Source organism: Miniopterus natalensis, chromosome 18 (genome assembly GCF_054644295.1).
Source record: "Miniopterus natalensis isolate mMinNat1 chromosome 18, mMinNat1.hap1, whole genome shotgun sequence".
In the NCBI taxonomy this organism is placed as follows: Eukaryota; Metazoa; Chordata; class Mammalia; order Chiroptera; family Miniopteridae; genus Miniopterus; species Miniopterus natalensis.
The window spans coordinates 36,926,196-36,944,979 of NC_142098.1; the positions used below are offsets into that span (position 1 = coordinate 36,926,196).

The 18,784-nt window shown below is 51.6% G+C and overlaps 1 protein-coding gene across 1 annotated transcript; it reads right to left on the reverse strand.

The window, feature by feature from the left end:
• Positions 1 to 1,672: 1,672 nt before the first annotated feature.
• Positions 1,673 to 17,567, reverse strand: EML2 (EMAP like 2). Its single transcript, XM_016212547.2, has 18 exons — positions 17,170 to 17,567; positions 16,839 to 16,968; positions 13,759 to 13,908; positions 13,360 to 13,429; positions 13,151 to 13,261; positions 12,008 to 12,103; positions 10,983 to 11,117; positions 10,056 to 10,155; positions 8,936 to 9,090; positions 8,669 to 8,794; positions 7,119 to 7,250; positions 6,111 to 6,178; positions 5,748 to 5,836; positions 5,418 to 5,515; positions 4,806 to 4,893; positions 4,286 to 4,381; positions 3,245 to 3,375; positions 1,673 to 1,970 (listed from the first exon to the last, which is right to left on the reverse strand). Exons 2-18 carry the CDS (start codon positions 16,949 to 16,951, stop codon positions 1,845 to 1,847), a joined length of 1,884 nt encoding a protein of 627 aa, XP_016068033.2. The 5' UTR covers positions 16,952 to 16,968; positions 17,170 to 17,567; the 3' UTR covers positions 1,673 to 1,844.
• Between the last annotated feature and the right edge of the window lie 1,217 nt (positions 17,568 to 18,784).

The window sequence follows — 18,784 nt, forward strand, 5'->3', positions numbered from 1 at the left end:
GAAACTGCAGGCTCTGAGCTTTCCATCCCAAGTTATCTGTAGAGGGGACAAAATTGTTATGTACTCTCCTGTCCAGGAAAATCCTGTTTGCTACTTTATTCTATTTCCATTAGACCAGTGGTCCTTGATGGGGGTTGGGAGCTGCACTGTCATTATAGCAAGGCCTGCAGGTGATCCTAATGCTCCGAGTCTGAGAACTACTCAACTAGGGAATAGAAAAAATCTGCCTCAAACATTTGTTAAAATGTAATTAGAGCCCAGCCAGGCTTGGCTCAGCGGTTGAGCATCAACCTAGGAGCCAGGAGATCACAGTTTGGTTCCCGGTCAGGGCACACACCCGGGTTGTGGGCCCAATCCCTGGTGGGGGCCGTGCAGGAGGCAGTCGATCAATGACGACTCTCTCATCATTGACGTTTCCATCTCTCTTTCTCCCTTCCTCTCTATGAAATCAATAAAGATTTTTTTTTTTTAATGTAATTAGACAGCATCATTATTGATAGTATCTTGGCTACAAAAGATGAAGAAATCAGAGTAACTCAATCCCCACTATATATGTGTATATATATCTTTTTTCCCCTGTGATGTGATAAGTCAAGGTAGTGGTTACTGTGGGGAGCAATGACTGGGAGGGGGCACAAGACGACTTGTGGGGGGCCAGGGATATTTCTCCATCTGGGAGGTGGCTGCATGGATGGGTTTTTGTGAATTTAGCAGACTATACATTTATCATAAGTTCATTTCTCTGCTGTATGTTAAACACCAATAAAAAGCTAAATATTTGCTCAAGGTTACAGATAGTGAGTTGCGAAATTCCTGATGACCACATTGGGGCTGGTCCAGCTGGGCCCTCCCAGACTAACCAGTTCCAGGACCTGGCAACGTTTTATTGTTTATGCTGGTTACAGTAGGTTTTTGTCTCTTGCATCCCAGAGTCCTCATACCCTAACTCACAGGCATCTTTTGTGTCATAGGCCCACTTCTCTGAAAACATTTCTTGATCTGTTTCAACCTTGTGGGATAGGTGGAAACTTCCCTGTTTGTATATAACACCACCTCCCTTGCCACAATTATTGGCCCAGGACTGGTACTTCACCCAAGTGGAGCCAATCACAGTAGACCAATTAGCAAGTCAAATCTGATTGATCTGCAGATGGGCCAATCACAACTTTTCCCTGGGATTTTTGGCCTTGGGGCCCAAGTCTGGTTGATGTGAGCTTTGCAGCTGCTGGGTGTAGTTTTGGTGGTGTGGAGAATGCTGATCCCAGAGAAAAATGCTGTCTCGCAGGTAAGAGAAGGTGTAATGGGAGTGTCCTGGTGGCCCTCAAATTCTTGGTTCAATGGCCCTGAAGCCCAGAGGCACTTACTTGTTTGAGTTCTCTTTTGGCCTAAGTTAGAGCAAGCTTGCTTTCTGTCACTTGTATCCAATAAAGACCTAAGTAATAACTGTTCTTCATCAAACACTGTAATCCAAGCACACACATCCCCCATACCCACAGGCCTGTAGACACACTCAACCTATGACACACCATATATGCAGACCATGACACTCCATCTCAGTGCATGTGTCTTTATTTCTAGATGATATAAAAGAATAAACTAAAAAAAACCCCACCCCAAACCAAGCACCCAATGGGTCCCCCAAAACAATGACCCCTCTTCCCACCCTGATAAATAGAGACTTCTATCTGTCAGTCCACCCTCCCTCCCCCATAACCCTCTCTGCTATAGACATACTCTGGGTATATATTACTCTACTCGGCAATAGACATCTCCCGAAAATAGAATTCCAGCCCTGCCACCTGACTACCCTGGCCCCATGTCTCTGGGACCCTTCCACTGACACTTCAGACCACCCGCCATTGCAGTATGCTGGTGTCCTTGCCCCCTGTGGTCAGGGCCATGCTGTCATCCCACAAGAAGGCCACATTCGTCACGTGGCTGCTGTGTCCACCGTATTTGTGGCTGAGGGCCTGTGATAGGGGAAAAAAAGGAAATGAAAGGTCAAAGGGGGCACTGTCACTCCAAGTCCTCCCAAGCTGACCCTCTTCTCTCCTGCTTAATAAGCCCCTCCTTTAAGAACCAGGGCAATTGATCCAATTTCTTCAATAAGCCACTGACACAAAAATGAGTGTGCACATGGGCGAGGAGGGTCTGTATGGCAAAATATGAGACACAAGCAAGTGCAATGTCTGAACCTTGATTCAAAGGGACCAAGTATAGAAGACCATTCCGGGGGACAATCAGGGAAATGTGAATACAGACTATTAGATCATATTAAAAAATTAATGTTAATTATTGGGTATGAGTATGGATTTGTGGATATGTAAAAATTATCTTTACTTTTGAGATATAAATGCTCATTTGAGAGGCTAAAAGGTATAGAAAACAAAACAGGACAGAAGAGCAGGAAGAAACAAGCTGCCAAATCTGGTACTAGCTGACCATGGGTAACAGGTACAGGCGGGATCACTGCGCTTTTATGCATAGTTTCCTAATAAAATGCTAAAACAGATTTCACGTCTGTTAGAACCAGGGATTGGTAAAATTAACACCCAGGTTTCTGGTAGACACAGGTTATCTGCTGGTCTGTGGACGAGTTGAATATTCCCTCAGTGTTTTTAGAAAGATAGTTGCTGACATTTACAGATCAAGGGAATTCACATTAAAATTCTGATTTTCAGCCTCTCTCAAAAACTTGCCTGTCTGGCTGTACTGAACCAGCTTCCCAGTGGAGCAGTGTAAATAAGGAGCAACTGCCCCCCAGCCCCAGCCTCATTCAATTATTCTCATGACCTGTCTGACCCTGTGGCCTTGGAGTTTGTGTCTCTTGTCCTAGAACTGCAGGAGAATCACAGATGCTGCAGATCCAAAAACCTTAGACCTGTAGCTACTTGCAACTATCATGCCACTTAAAATGTCAGCTCAGTGACCTCATCTGACTTGCTTACTGCTGTGTCCCCTGCTCCCAGGCACATAGCAGGTGCTCAGTAAATATTTATTGAGCTAATAAGGATAAAACAAGAAAAGATCTCAGAATTGCAGATGCTCAGAGATTGAGCACTTCAGACTCTGAAATTCATCAACTTTCAGGTTAAGAAAGGCCCTTAGGATCAAATCTACTACCCTTCTTATACAGATGGGGAAACTGAGGCCCAGAGAGGCCTGAAGGTGGACCAAGGCTGCCTCAGTCTTGCCCCTATTCCTGCTTGTTACCTCCACCCTGCCAGCCCCCCAGAGGACTCACTCGAGGCTGACAACAGGGGTAGCTAAACAGGTGGACTTTGCCAAAATCATCAGCTGAAGCCAGCAACTTCCCATTGTAGGAGCGGGCCACGGCGTTGATGTCAGTACCATCCGCTCCCTCAGACCAGATCCCTGTGGGCAAGACAGGGGGAGGTGGTGGTAAGATGTCAGCGGGATCCAGGGGTCCCCCAAAGAGGAACAGGCCCTGGCCCCAGCCTTCCTGCCTTCCTCTCACCCAGCCTATCTCTAGCCAGGGGTGAGAGTCAGAATGATCTTTCGGAAATGCATATCTGACCCTGTCCCCACCAATGCTCAGACCCCTTCGTGGCTCCCTTATGGCCTCAGGAGAAAGCCTAGGCTTCTCACCGTGATCCCCCAATCCCTACCTGGCCTGGCCCCCCCACACTGCTCTAGCCTTGTCCTCACCAGTGCTCCCCTGGAGCTCTGCAATGATTTAGCTTGGCATTTGGAGAATGCCAAGCTCTATGTCACTTCTGGGCTTCTGTACATGCTATTATTCCCCTTGCCTAGACACTTCACCGCACTGGAACGTACCCCATCCTCTATCTTGGATGTCTCTTCCTCCAGGAAGCCCTCCCTGACTCCCTCACAGGCTGAGGCCAGACGCCACCTCTGGGCTTCCTTGTCCCTGCCCAGTCTACTTTGGGTTGGCCAGGGACAGATCTGTCTCCCGCACCGGACTGTAAGCACCATGATACCAAGGCTGGGCACAGAGGTGCTCAGGAAGTAAGTATTAACTGCTTTAAGGCCTGGATAAAGGAATGGCTAGGATATGGGCAGTATAATTCCCTCTGGACCAGGTGCCAGCACCCATCTGGTCTCATTACATTACAGGTCCAAGAGACCTCAGCCGTCATCTCCCCCTACCCTTTCCTCGCACACAAATACTGCCCACAGGTGTAAAAGAGTGAGTTTCCTGCCCTGAGGTAACCAATAAGAAAGAGACTGTGAAAACCAAAAAACAGGGGGTGTTTCTTTGAATTTCTGTGTTTAGTGACAACTTCCCCATTCCAGAACTTACCAAACACCCCAAATCCCAGGACACAAGTAGCTGTGGCCCATTTCATGTTCCTCACAGCATCCGCACTGGTGATCTGCTTACAGGTAGCTGGGTCCCCTGGGGCAGAAAATGGGGGGAGGGATTCAGAGCTGAAAGAACTACTGACAACCCATCCATTTCACAGATGGACACTGAGGTCCAAAACAGGAGGCAAGGGTCCCAGGGCTTATTCCACCTCTTTGGACTGGCCAAGGGGTCTGGATTCTGGGTCCTGACACCCCAAGGCCTGAGCAGGGGCATCTGCTTAGAAACCTGTACCCCACCCATTCAACTGGAAAGAGGAGGGCTTGGTGAAAAGTGGGGTCTACCAGGGAGGAAATCAGAAGCCAGGAAGCCAACCAATCAGAACAGTCCCTAAATACAACAGTCAGAAGAGAGACTTGAAGAAGCCCAAGCTTCTCTCCCCTCCCAGAACTCAACGATCACACAACGCAAATAAGGAGGCTGAAGGAGGAATGCCTTTGGGTCTCAGAGAACTCACAGTACAGAATCTCATAGTCCCCGGAGTTGGTGACAAAGCAGCTGCTGTCCTGGGCCCAATCCAGGTGGGTGATAAAACTGGAATGGCCCTGCGGGGAGGGAAGGAGTGGAGTCAGAGCTGGAGGGGGTGGGATTGGAACGGGAAGGATGGCTGGCAAAATACAGAGGTGCAGTGAGAACACAAAGGGGCTAAAGGAAGGATACACAGGGCTTTGGAGCGTGGGGGCGGGGCCAGGCTACCGTGGGCGGGGCTAGACAAAAAGGGCTTAAAACACGAGGGGAGTTTAGAACATGTGGGCAGCGCTAGACACAGAGGGACGGGCTTTGAATGCAATGGGCTCCTGGGCTACACAGAGGGAGCTTAGAACGTGAGGGGCGGGGCTACAAGGGGCGGGGCTACACGGGGCGGGCTTAGAATGCAGGGGGCAGGGCTACACGAAGGGGCGGGCTTAGGACACAGGGTGGGGGAATGTGTGGGCGGGGCTAAGACTCCAGGAGGTGAGCAGGGCGGTCAGTTGAAGGTTGAAGCTGTGCTCCCTTGAGGCAGAAAATTGGTTAATTTTGCACCCCCTAGACGGGGTGGCGGCACGGGCTGGGGCCACTGCCCACTCACCGAGCACTTGCCCTGGCGGCTGACCTTGCGGCCGCCTTGGTCCACCGTGTACACGTACACCAAGTTGTCGTGGGAGCCCACCGCCAGGTACGCCCCGTCTGGGGGAGGGGGAGGGGGGCTATGAGGAGGCACCCAGGCTCCACCCCCTCCTTGCTCAGATTCAGCCCCCCACTGTCCCAGACTCCTCAGCAGTCCCACGCTCCATCCCCACTACAGTCCTAGGCCTGCAGCCAGGCCTGGCCACACAGGCTCCACTCCTTTCCCTGACAGTTACTCTGAGGCTCAGTTCCCAGGCCTTGCCTCTCCAAGGTCTCAGGTCCTGCCCCTTACCTGGGGAGAAGCTGACCACTGAGATCTGTTCATTGCCATCTGTATGGATAGCCACCAGGTCATGGGTCTCTGTGTCCAGCAGCAACCATCTTTAAGGAGAAGACATGGGAATGAAGGAGGAAAGGTGAGCTGATCTGGTAGGAGGGGGGGGCAATCTGTAGGGCCTGAGGGAGTGGCTCCAGAAGAGATTTGGGAGACAAGCTGACTCCAGAGGAATGTTGGGAGATCAAGTCTTGGTAAACAGTTGGTACCTAACTAATGTTCTCTGTGGGCTCTGGGGCAGTAGGGAATAGGGGGGTCAAAGGACAGTTCCGGGGAGAGGAGAGCAGAGAAGCCATCCCTAAATGCCTAAGTCAGCTTTACCTGCCAGTCACTGTGCCCACAGCCAGGACAGAGCCACTAGGGTGGAAGCCAGCAGAGCGGGCAGGATCCTGGGGAGGGAGAGAAGAGGCAGGGCTCAGAGCTGGGGTCCCCTATCCATCTGGCCATTCCCCTGCCTCAGAGCCAACTCTCAGCCAGACACGGAGGCTCTCCCTGCTCTGGTGCCCTCCAGGAACCCACTGCCTCAGACACACTAGAAATCATCCCTCTTTCCTTTCACAAACCAGCTTGAACAGAAAACATTCCTCCTGTGACTGTCGGTTCTGGATCCTCTTTTACTCCTGTTCTAAATTCCCACAGCTTGATTCATCCAAGATGATTTACTTAGGTAATTTTCTAGAGTGAGACTATTGGGACAAAAGGTATCTATCTATCTATATTTTAAATATGTTTTTATTGATTTTTTTAAGAGGAAGGGAAAGGGAGAGAAAAACATCCATGTGACAGAGAAACATGGAAGGGCTGCCTCCTGCACACCCCCTACTAGGGATCAAGCCCACAACCTAGGTATGTGCCCTGATGGGGAATCGAACTGGGGACTTTTTGGTGCATGGAACAATGCTCCAACCAACTAAACCATACCAGTTAGGGCAAGGTATCTATAATTTTAAGAGTTTTGATATATAATACCAATTTGCTTTCCAAAAAATATATGCTAACTTATTACCAGATGTGTCTGAATGACTGTTTCCCCACATCTTTATCTAACATCCAGCACTAGGTATTATCATTTTTTAAAGTTTTGGGAGCATTGGGTTGGTTCACAGGCAATAGAGCACCATGGAATCAGACCTGGGTTCAAAGGTGTTGTTCTGGGTGTCATTCCAGTTGAGGACCCTCTCCTCCAGCCCTTCCAAGAGATTTTATAAGGGTTTGAGTTTCTAAGGGAGTATTAAGCCCCCTCTGCTTAAAAAGAACGAGTGTGGTTTCTGTCTAATGCACCGAGTCCTGACCCATTAGAACAGTGTGTTAAGTCCCCTGTGCTCTTACCTCAATGACCCTGCTCCACAGGGGCTGGTGGGACTCCACGCTCCACAGATGCACCTGTTTATCCAGCCCGCATGTCACAAACTGTGCCCCGCTGGGGTGTGTGGCCAGGCCCCACACCTCTTCCACGTGGCCCTGGCAGAAATGAAAGATGGCAGATTGGAGACCACAAATCCTGACCCTTTCCCCCCAACCCTGATGCCAGAAAGAAGAGCTGGACTAGCTCAGCAACACACCTGCCCATAGGTGACCCAGGGAAGGTCCTTTCTCCAATGTGTCTGAAGGAGGCAGTGATAGGGCAGACCCCTGCCAGTGTGTGGCTGGAGGCAAATGCCCCACCCCCTCCCTGCTTTCCTGTTTGCACAGTGGGAGACAAGAGAGCAGGGTGGGTAGGAGCTTGACTTTGGGAGTCAGCTGGCACCCAGAAGGCTATGCGATCCCATGTACTTGGCCTGGTTGGGTCTGACTGCAGCTCTCTCTACTGACTGGGCAGTCACCTGGGCAGGGGACTTTAATAAGTCATTAACACTGATAATATAACTATAATAATTGGTATCAGTATAATAGTAATGCTAATAATTAATTCATAATATAATCAATCACAAAGAATATTGATGATATTATTAGGGGTCTCCAAGGTCTATTCTGGGGACACGTGGAAAACCCCTGTAGCCTTTGTTTTTCTTCATCTCCTTCCTATGGAAACTAGAGTGTGTGTGTGGGGGGTGTCTAAATGCAGCAGCACAGAGGGAAAATGTCAGAGGGAAAATGCATGGAGAGGGTGAAGGAAGGGGGACTACTGAACAGGAGCAATTTTGGCCAAGATTCTGAGCATTTACTCTGTACCAGGCACCATTCTAAATAAATGCTGTATATGAACTGACTCACGGATTCATCACAAAACCCCATGAAGTCAGCTCTGTTATTCCTTGGTTTCACAGAGGCACAGAGAGGTCACTCACTTGCATCCTGTCACACAGCTAATGAGCGACAGGGCTGTCACTAGATCCCAGGCAGTCACACTTTAGAATTCACATTCCTAACAACCACACTATCCCATCTTACAGGAAGTGGGATTGTTAGTGGGCAGGGGTAGGGTTTGGGCACACCAGGAGGGAGGAGTGGGCATGAGCCTCAAGGAGAAAAACAGGCAGACTCCAGAGGGGCCCCCCCAGATCCTTGGACCTGGAGACCTGGAAGGTATGTGGCCTGAGGTATGTGCAGCCTGTGTGACAACCTGCCATGACACTTATAACAGAAAGGGACACTACCCTGATCAGAAGAGCTGGGGCAGCACAGCTGGAGTGGGGTCCTGGGGACCCTCTGCTGTGCCAGCAGTTCACCTGTTGGTTGCTGGGTCATGGGGAGTTCTAGGAGCGGTCCTAGGTCAGGGGTGGGGTTATAGAGCAGGCGCAGGTAAAGGGAAGGGAAGGGAAGAGGTGTTTGCCAGGCCAGAGGAAAAGGGATGGGGCAGGGAGGTGAGAAAAAACCAGAAAGGGAAGAGAAGAGATGGTGGGGCAGGGAGGTGGGCAGGTGCAGAAGAGAGAGCTCACCTGGATAAGCAGCGAGAAGCCCGTGTGGACAGAGCCCTGCAGGATGCAGTTGCGGGTGGTCCCCACATACAGCGTGTCCCCCCGGCCCTCTGCCACAGTGCGCACAGGGCCAAAGTCCTCGGGAACCTGGGCAGGCGAAAGTGGAGAAGGTGGGTAGATGAGGGTAGGACACACACAGGGGAGGGCGGAGGAGGGTCTAGCATTAGGAGTCCTAATGGGGTGAGGGGAGATCTCCTCACCTTCGTAGGAGCCTCTCCCTGTCCTCACCTCCACCTCCTGCAGTTTGCTGTAGTCAGAGCCCCAGAAGACCACCCGCCGATCGCGGCCACCTCCGGACACCAGCGTCCCGTCCCGCAGGGCGCAGAGCCCAAACACGCCACCATCGTGGGCACCAGGCACCACCTGGGTGATGCGGTTTCCACCTTTGGGATGGCCAGGGGCAGGGGTCAGCATGGGGAAGCTTCCCCTGTACTAACCCCTGAAAGCACCTAAAATTCTCAATCCTACATCCATCCATTCGGCCCCCCTTCCTGTTATCCACCCTTCCACCCACCCACTCATCTGCTGAAATACCCAGGCTTCCATCCATTAAACCTCTGAACTAACAACTTCTCATCTACCCATCCACCCACTCCCCGTCCATTCACCCACTCACCTATCTACTGGTCTGTCCATCCATCTATCCATCCCTCAGCCACTCACCCACCCATCTATCCATTCATCCAGCCACCGGCCCTTCCTTCCTTCTTGCCATCCACCCACCTCTCATCCATTCATTCATCCTCTGTTTCATTCAAGAACCCATTCACCAATCAATCTATCCTTCTAGCCAAACACCCACCCATTTCCATCTATCCATTTCACTCATCTATCCACTTATCTGTCAATCGAACCATCCATTTAGTCATTCATTAACCCATTCAATCAACAATTATTTAACTAACATTTACTCTGGGCCCAGCTACCGATTAGGACATTCAACTCATTTATTCATTCAGTAATCAACCCACTTCCTAGAATAATCCATTCTTCATAACACATTAATCCACTGGCTGAGATACCATTCATTCATTCATTCGTTCACTGCTCTGGGACACACCATCTTTCCACCTATCCATCCATCCACCCACGACTGGGTTAACCCATTCATTTATAGCTCAAACTTGATCCCTAATATGGGATTTGCAGAGGACAAGGGTGGGAAAAAAGGGAAGATTTCAGGGAGCTGGGGTATTGGAGCTGAGCCTTGATGGGGGTGTTGGAATTGAACAAGTAGGATTTAGCTTGTTTTATCTTCCATTCTACACAAGCAGAGTCAGAAGAAGAGAGGCACAGCCAAAGCAGGTTAGGGAGGGCTGGGTTGGGGACCCAAAAGGTGGGATGATACCTTTGCCCCAGACATAGAGGTTCCCTCCAGAGTCCCCGGTGACCACATCGCCACCCTCCAAGAAGGTCACACACAGCACGTACTTCGGTTTCTCATGTTTCTAAGCGGGGGGAGAAGGGGAAGGTCTCAGAAGCTCACTGAAGCTGGGTGGCCTCCCAGAGCCCATCCATTGTCCGGGGGACTCCCTCCATGTTCTTGGGTGAGGCCCTGCGTGGAGTGTCCCCATCTCCAATCCACCTCCATGGAGTGCTTACGTTGCCGAGTTTCTGACCACACTGTCTCTTTCCCATCCCTGGACCCACTTCTTGCCTAACTTCTCCCCTCTGTCAGTTTCCCCTGCTCTCTTCCCCTGGGATTCCCCGTGCCCCTGACCCTCACTTCTCCCCTCTCCCTCCATCCCTCCCCATCTCTGTCTCTAGGTCTCTTTCTCAGCCATATCCCACCCTCTTCTCAGTACCTCCAGTTCATCTCCATCTGTGCCTGGTGTTCTCAAGGCCTCTCTTTGGAGTGAAGCCCAAACCCCCACCAAAGGCAGAGGAGCCCCATCAGAAGTGCCCCTCGATCTTCTCTCTAGGTCCTCTGCTTCCCACTCAGTTTCTCTGTCTTGGTGTGCGTTTCCCTCTGCCAGCCTGCCTCTGACCTCTCTGTTTATCCATAACAACAATGGCAGCACCCATTTATTGAGCATGTACTATCTGCTAGGAGCTGCTAAACTCTTCATCCCACTGAATCTTCACAATTTCAGAGCTAAGGAGCATCTGGATTCATCTCCATGGTATGGATAAGGAAACTGAGGCCCTGGCAGGCAACATCTCAGCACCTGCATAACCTCCAGCCCCTGGGACCCTCTGGAGTGCCCTATTATCTGTCTGGGCATCCCCGCTGCCTCTTTCAGGCCCAGCCTGTCCCCCCACCCTCAGCACTCACCTCAAAGAGGCCCTGCCGCTTGCTCAGGCTGCCCCCCTCCAGGGTCCAGAAGTAGATGTGGGATTTCCCGCAGGTGATGAGCATGGTGGGGTCTGTGGGGTGGAAGGTGGCCACCAGCACAGCATCATTGGAACACTTTGGGGAGTGAGGAGATCTGAATGAGGTCCTCAAAGCCACCAGGGCCACCACACCCACCCTACATAGAAGTGCCCTATCCAGCTGTGTGCTGTACATTGCACTTCTGACTTGTCTGATTCTTTTCTCTCCGGGCAAGTAAAGCACAGGAGGCAGGGCCCACCAGCGAGGCATTACTGCCACCTTCATTAACATAACAGCAAGGCACCTAGACAGCTCTACTCCACACCAAGCACTGTGCCAAGCACTTTATATTTAACCCCACAGCACCCTGTGAGATAAGGCTCATTAGTGCCTCCCCTTACACATAAAGAAGTGAGGTTCAGAGAGGTGAAGTCGCTTGCCTAAGGCCACACAGCCAGGAAAGCATCGTGTTCGGTATCAACTCATATAGGTCTGACTCCAGAGCGCAGCCTCTCAACCATTCCTCCTTCCCCAAACTGTGGGCCCCAACCCAGAACCCAGGTCTCCAGCCCCCAGCCCAGAACAGGTGTGTGACCTCGGGCAAGGAGTTCTCCCCTCTACCATGCCTGAGGTTCCTCATCTGTAAAACAGGCCACTGCCCAGGGACGCAAGTCAAGGTCTATCTTGGATGTGGCAGGATTGTAGAATCAGCAGCCACCTCATACCAAACCTTCTGTTGGGCCTGGTCCACCCCCGCATATCCCAACATCAAAGCCAAGGCCTTACAAGGAAGAAGCTACCATTATCCCCATTTTTAAGATGAGGCAACTGAGGCTCAGAGAGGGCAAGCCCAAAGTCACACAGCCAGCAAATGGCAAAACCAGGATTTAAACGTGAGTCTCTCAGATACCAGACGCCTAACCACTGAGATCCGGCCAGTCCCACAGGGACATCCCAAGGAGAAGGGATGAGCATGGTCACCTCACCTTGCTATCCACCACCTTGGCCTCCTTGGTCCAGTCCCACACGGAAAGCACGTGATCGTTGGATTCATCTACTGCACAGAGTAGGTTGCCCCCATTCTAGGAGAGAGGGGCAAGTGAGTCAGCATCCACCCCCCGCAATAATTCACCCGCTGGGACATTTGCCACTCAGACCTGTTTTAACATTTTCAAAGGCTCTGGCCCACGTCACATGAAGCACATCAAAATACACTCCCCATCCAGCAGCCATAAGCACGTTTTTATGATTTCCCTTTGGAAATGACTTGTCCCTAAGAATCTATCTCATTTACCCTCAGCTACAGTTTCTCCACATCATCACAGTCAGGAATTCTTACTGAGGCCATCCAATCTCCATTTTCCTATGGAATAACTTTTATGTATATGAAATTAAACAATAAAGTTGGTGAAATGTTTCATTATACGTTGAGTTAAACGTAGGTTAATCTTGATTTTGCAGGGGTTTACACACACACATACTGGCAATAAAATAGCTTTTTTCCTCCCAAAGCTCTCAAATGTCTCCTTAGGACTCAGAAAACCCACAAGGCTCTAATCCAGAGCTTCTTAAACTATCTGTGGGAGGACCGGCTGTTTTTTTATTTCCCGATCCACTGCAGGCCAACACTGGTAAAATGATAAAAATGTAAAATATGGTTTAAAAAAACCCATACCACCATACTTGGGTGTGTGTGAATGTCAAACTGCTCTACAAATTCCCAAAGGCTTACTCTCAATGCCTTCATTTATCTTGCCCAGACCTGCCAACGCCCTGCCCGGCACAAGGAGCCCCATCGCCCTGGACACTGGGCTGAAAATGTCTTTGAGGATGATGGTAGGGGTGGGAACTAAGGCACCAGCGTTAACTGATCTACAGGGCATCACCAAGGAGTTCGTCCGGGGCAATCAGGACCTATGGGTGCCCCTCGTAAGGGCTAACAGAGAAGGCCTGTGAAGTCAGAGATGGGCACCCAGCCTGGAGGGCCTGAATTCTCCCAGGGGCATGGCCTACACCTGTGACATCACAGTAAAGGCTGGCATCCAACCCAAAGGGGCCGGTGGGAAGGTGCTGTGCTGGCTGCTGATTTTGGAGGTGAGAGGGCAGGTGAGGGTGGGTGCAGGACTTACCGATTTGGAAAAGCCCACACAGCACACAGCTCTGTCAAATACACCCAGGCCCAGCACGTGTAAGGTGGAGAGGGAAACTGAGTCCCAGATGCGCACGTGGGGTGGCAGTGGCTGCAGGAAAGAGAGGCCTGTTACCTGGGGAGGCCCAGCTGCCTGCCCCCCCAAGCACCCACTCCAGTCTCCTGGCCCTGCCCTCTCCACTCTGTTACCTTCCCTTCCTTAGTGGTGCCTGCCACCTGTCCAGTGGCAATGGTGACCATATCAGGGTGGACAGCCAGGCTGGAGAGAGGACAAATGGACAGGGCTCAGTGGGAGCAAGTCAGGGCTGAGGCCTGTACCACAAATACCCAGGAGTGGGCACCCACTTAAAGGGGCCACCACCAAATGGGTCCAACAGATTACAGGACTGTCTGGGGTGCCAGCTAGAAGTTTTCAAAGGAAGTGAAAAATCCAGGCATTTGAGAGAATTCACCAACACTTGAAATATAATCAATCCACACTTTTTCCCTCTGAATTCAGCCTGCAGGCCAGCGAAGGCTTGATCTACCCCACCGCCCCCAAAACTGTCCTGAGCAGGATCTCCCTCCAGGCCGCCTCCCAGGCCTCACCATTTGATGTCATCGTTGTGTCCCAGGTAGTGCCGCTGCCTCTGTTCCTCCACGCTGTAGAGCACGGCCACAGAGGCCACGAAGTACACTATCTCCCCTGTGGGCAGCAGGTAAAGGTTGGCACGGCAGTCTCGGCCACGGTAGCCATAGCTGGAGATGCCCAGGGCTGGTTAAGGAGCCTGTTTGGCATTGCGCATGCGGACTGACTACCGAGCTCAACCAAGTAACTGGAGGTGGGTTTTCTTGCTTTCAAGCTCACCACCGTGAGAGCTTGAATGGTGGTACATCCCCAAAATTACATCCACCAAAATATGAACCCCGGAACCTGTGAATGTGACCTTACTTGGAGAGGAGTCTTTGCAGACGTAACTGGGGATCTTAAGATGGAATCACCTGGATTATGAGTGTCCTAATCCAATGACAACTGTCCTTATAACACACAGGGAAGATCCAGACCCAGGGGTGGAAAAGAGTATGTGAACATAGAAATTGGAGTGACTTGGAATGACGCAGCTACAAGCCAAAGAACTCCTGGGGTTGCCAAACGGCCACCAAAAGCTGGGAGACAGACAGTGACAAATTCTCCCCGGAGCCTCAGGAAGGCGTGGCCCTCCTAACACCTTGATTTGGAATTTCTAGCCTCCAGAATTGTGAGAGAAGACTTTTCTGTTGTTTTAAGCCATCACATTTGTGGTAACTTATTACAGCAGCCACGGGAAACTAATATAACCTGGGGGCCCAGCCCTCTCCCCCAGACGGATTTGGTTAAATCCATTAACAGTAAGTCAGCTTACATGCCTTCTCTTCTCAGAACCTCGCACGGGCCCATCTCACTCAGAGTCTAAGTCAAAGTCCTTACGAAAGCCAGGGCACAAGGCCTGGCCCGAGGAGGGCCCGGATTCCTCGCTCCCCTTCTACCTACTCAGATCCAGTCACAGAGCCTCCTCCCTGCTCTCACCTCCCCGGCTTTGCCCTGGCTGTTCCCTCCACTGGATGCACCTCCCCTTCATCTCTCGGAGGCTCCCGCACTTCCTTCAGCTCTCTGCTCAACGGTCAGCTCCTGGGGAGGCCTTCCTGCCCATGCTCTTGGAAACTGCAAACTCACCCATGCACCCTTACTGCCACCATCCCCCCCTCGCATTTCTGCAGTGCACTCAGCATCGCACCTGCTATCTGTTTAACTTAGCCATCTCCTCCACTAGCGTCCGAAGGGCAGGGAAGCTTGTCAGTTTTGCTCACTGCTATATCTGCCATGCCCAGATCAGGGCCTGATGCACAGAGGACATACGGGGTGGGCAAAAGTAGGTTAATAACAATAATAAAAAATACAATAATTAAAGAATGAATAATAATATAAGAATAAACTGTTTTGCATACTCAAACCTACTTTGGCCCACCCCAGTATGGATTCAATATCTGCTGAAGGAATGACTGACTCTCCCATTCAGAACTTTCTGTGGCTCCCCAGTACTCCTAAGAGAAAGCCTGGTTGGCCCCTCCCTGGCTCTAGCAGGGCTCCTGCTCTCCTTTGCTCTGGTTTTGGAGTTCCTCAAAATGCCATGATCATTACCACTACCCCAGGCCTTGGCACCAACTTTCCCTTTGCCTAGTCCATTCTACCTGCCACCCTTCTTAGCTGTCGCCTCCTCAGCACTATCCTCAGGCTCATTTCCTCCACTGGACTTATCCCACTTAGTAATTATCTGGTCTATTTGTTAGCTGTCCCTACTTCCCGATGAGACTGAGTTCCATGGTGGGGAACTCGGGGCTGTTTTGTTCACCTCTCTAACTCCTCCTCTGAGAAGCCTTCCTGACACCCAGGCTGCCTCCTTTGGGTTCCCCCATCCCAGCCTTGCCCACTCTGAGTTGTCACTGTCAAGGAGTCTGTCCCTACACTGGATTGTGAGCCCAGGAGGGCAGACAGACACTGTCACAGTGACTACTGGGTTCCCAGCCTTTGGCCCCAGAAAATGTTCAGAAAAGACTTGAATGAATGTCAGCATGTATATCCCAACCCCACAGAAAGTGCTCCACTTTGTAGTCATTTTTGAGATGGGAAATGAGACCCACACTGACTTTGGGCTCTCTCAGTTGCCTCTCATCTGATGCTATCAAGCCCATCCTGGCAGGACAGCTTCATATTCATTGGTTCCCGTGTATATTTCCAGCTGCCTCAAGGACATTCTGGGCTCCAACATCCCTACCTCCTTCAGAGCAGAAACCAAGGCCAAGAGAAGACAGGGTAGGGTTCCATGGATGCTGATCCCAAGCCCTAGTGGGCTTTGGGGAAAAGCTTGGGGTCCAGAGTCAGAGTTCCTAACTCAGATCTGCTCTGCCTCCCTAAGACAGGGCTCAGGCCCCTCTCTCAGCCTCAGTTTCCTTATCTGGGAAGTGGGGGTAATAATTCCCAACCTGCACGCCTCAGAGAGCTCTCAGAGGCCACTAGTTGTGAAAATACATTCTCAATTCCACAAAAGAGAAGGATCGTATTATTCAACATATTTATACATCAAATAAGTGCTCAATAATGATGACTTTTTATTTTATAATCTCTGTTTATGGAGCACTTATTATGAGCTCAGCACCTCTACACGTTGTTTCACAGCCCTATGAATCTGGGATCATGAAATCCATTTTTCAGAGAAACAACTCAGACACAGGGAGGCAAGGTGACTTGTCTCACATGAGCTTAGGCTACAATATTCCCAGCATTTATTACTAACTGAAATTATCTTGTTTATTTAATCACTGACTTCTGTGTTATGTGTCCCCACCAGCTTTAAAAGGTGAGCTCCATGAACCAGCTTGCAACTGAAAGAATCTGACATATGGAAGGCACCCAGCAAACATTTGCTGCTTTAATGTATCATAAAAGGTCATTTCAGTTAACATGCCTTCAACTGCTCCCTCCAACTCCAGGATCATCCTGACCCCTCAAGCCACAGAGGCCTGGGAATTCCCATCTTCAGTAAAAGGACGCTTCCATGTGCTGAAGTCCCACACCAGAAGGACTTCTGTCCCTTCCTGACTGGGGGATGAGATGTGGGCACAAGGAGGTAGGGATTAAAGCAAAAGGATACACCCAGTCCAGCTTGAGTCTGCAGGAAGGCAGCTCTGAGCGAGTGTCCAGGCTGTAGGTGGGCGCCAGCTCATCCGGGATCAGCATGGGCACAGGACGGCCCCTCAGGAACATTTTCACGGAGCCCTCCTCTGCCAGGACACCCCCAGAGATCAGGTGCTGACATCAGCCCCATCCCTATTTCCTCTCCCCTTCAGTCTTTACTTAAAAAAAAAAAAAAGTGGGGAAACTGAGGCCAGAGAGGCAAAAGCCTAGCAGCCAGTCCCCTGACTTCCAGCTCCTGGTCTCTCACCCCAAGCCCCAACCAAGCCCCTTCCTCTCTCCCCACTTACCCACGCTGAAGATAGCTTCTTTGGTTTTACTGTCAGGACAGAACAACAAAAAAGTATCCTAATTAGCAGGCAGGTCAGAAAAGGAGAGACACCACTCCTTCACCCCACCCCTGGGGGAGGTCTCTGATGAATAAACAATGGGGGCCGCGTAAGGAGCGGAGCGCTGCCTCTCTGCAGGCCGTGTGCTTTGCTCGGTTTATCGTGCAGAGCCTAAGACACAGGCCCAGAGAGGCAGTGATCGCCAAAGATCACACAGCACGAAGTGGCAGGGACGCGATCCTGCAAGAGCAGAGTCTCCAGGGACACCTCCCTCCTAAACAGCACGGCTCTTCCAACGCTCCCCACCCCCACTCCCACAGCGCCCCGAACTTGAAGCAGCGAGGAAAGCAGTCAAGTTTAAGGGAAGGGGCGTGTCTCCAGGTTCCCTCCGCGGGCGGAAAGGGCTGATGCTCCCGCGCCTGGGTCCCCTTGCGAGGGGGGAGAGCTGGGACCCAGGCCCGGGAAGCGCGGACAGGAGGGGTCTGCGAGGGTCTCACCCAGCTCCAAAGCTACTCATGGCGGCGGCCGGCGGAGCTTCGGGACCGGGGGTGGAGCCGGCACCGGCCCCGCCGCTTCCGGCCCTGGGAGGCACCCGCGCCGCCGCGCCCTGCCCCGCCCTCCTCGGCTGCCCCCCAGAGCCGGCGGGTCACACTGGGTCTCAAGTCCCGGGCTGTGGTGTCCTGATACCAGGCTCTTTTTGGGGGGTGGGCGAGAGTGTTGTTTGAGAACATGGACTCGACGGCGGCTCTGCCTGAGTTCAAACCCCAGTCCTGCCACCTCCTAGCAGTGTGGACAAGTTGCCCAACCTCTGCCTTGGTTTCCTTGTTTTTAAAATGAGGCTAATAAGAGTACCTACTTCCCAGAGTAGTTGCAAGGATTAAATTGGTTAATTCGTGTAAAGTGCCTGGAGCAGTGCCTGTACAAGACTATGTACGTGTTTGCTGTTATTTGAATGGGGTTGAACTGTGCGTGGATTTTAACCCTGGTCCGGCCTAACTCTAGTTCCCAGGCTTGACCACGCCCACTACTTCATGGCTCCGCCCAGCCCTTCAGTACGGCCCCGCCTCCAGGAGTTTGCCACGCCCAACATTCCGATCACACCCACTTTACTGATCCAGTGCCTGAGTTGATTGTCTCTTGACAATCGACTGCTCACGGGGCCCTCCTCCGGGCCTCTGGCCCAGCCAGGCATTTTGACTGCGGCCACTTTCACGTGATCCAGTCCCTGAGTTGAGGGTCCCTCTGCAGCCTGAGATTTGACCATGCCTACTACGACCACGCCCATTTCTGCCAGGCAGTGACCCAGGCTCCGCTCCACCCGGCTGCCAGTGTCTGACACGCCCCCACCTGGTCGCAACTCAAGTGACCTCCTCCCCAGGTTCTGATTCTGCCCAGGCTAACATTCTGGCCACGCCCTCAAACTCTAATCACTCCCCTTCCTGAATCCCCCATTCCCTGCAGAAACTCCCCCGAAGCTTCTGCCCTTGGTGCCACCCCTGGGACTCAGTGGGAACTCTCCTTAACATTCATTCATTAGCCATGCCCACTAACCGGGCTCCTCACTGACCTACACTCT

Bases quoted from the DNA above. Each gene is read 5' to 3' on its own strand.
- EML2 (XM_016212547.2), bottom strand. From the start codon at position 16,951: ATGTTCCTGAGGGGCCGTCCTGTGCCCATGCTGATCCCGGATGAGCTG. The intron at 13,909-16,838 runs GTATCCTTTTGC...GGGCATCTCCAG, and splicing joins AGACTCAAGCTGGACTGGGT to CTATGGCTACCGTGGCCGAG. The intron at 9,091-10,055 runs GTATCATCCCAC...GCCATCCCAAAG, and splicing joins CCTCTATGTCTGGGGCAAAG to GTGGAAACCGCATCACCCAG.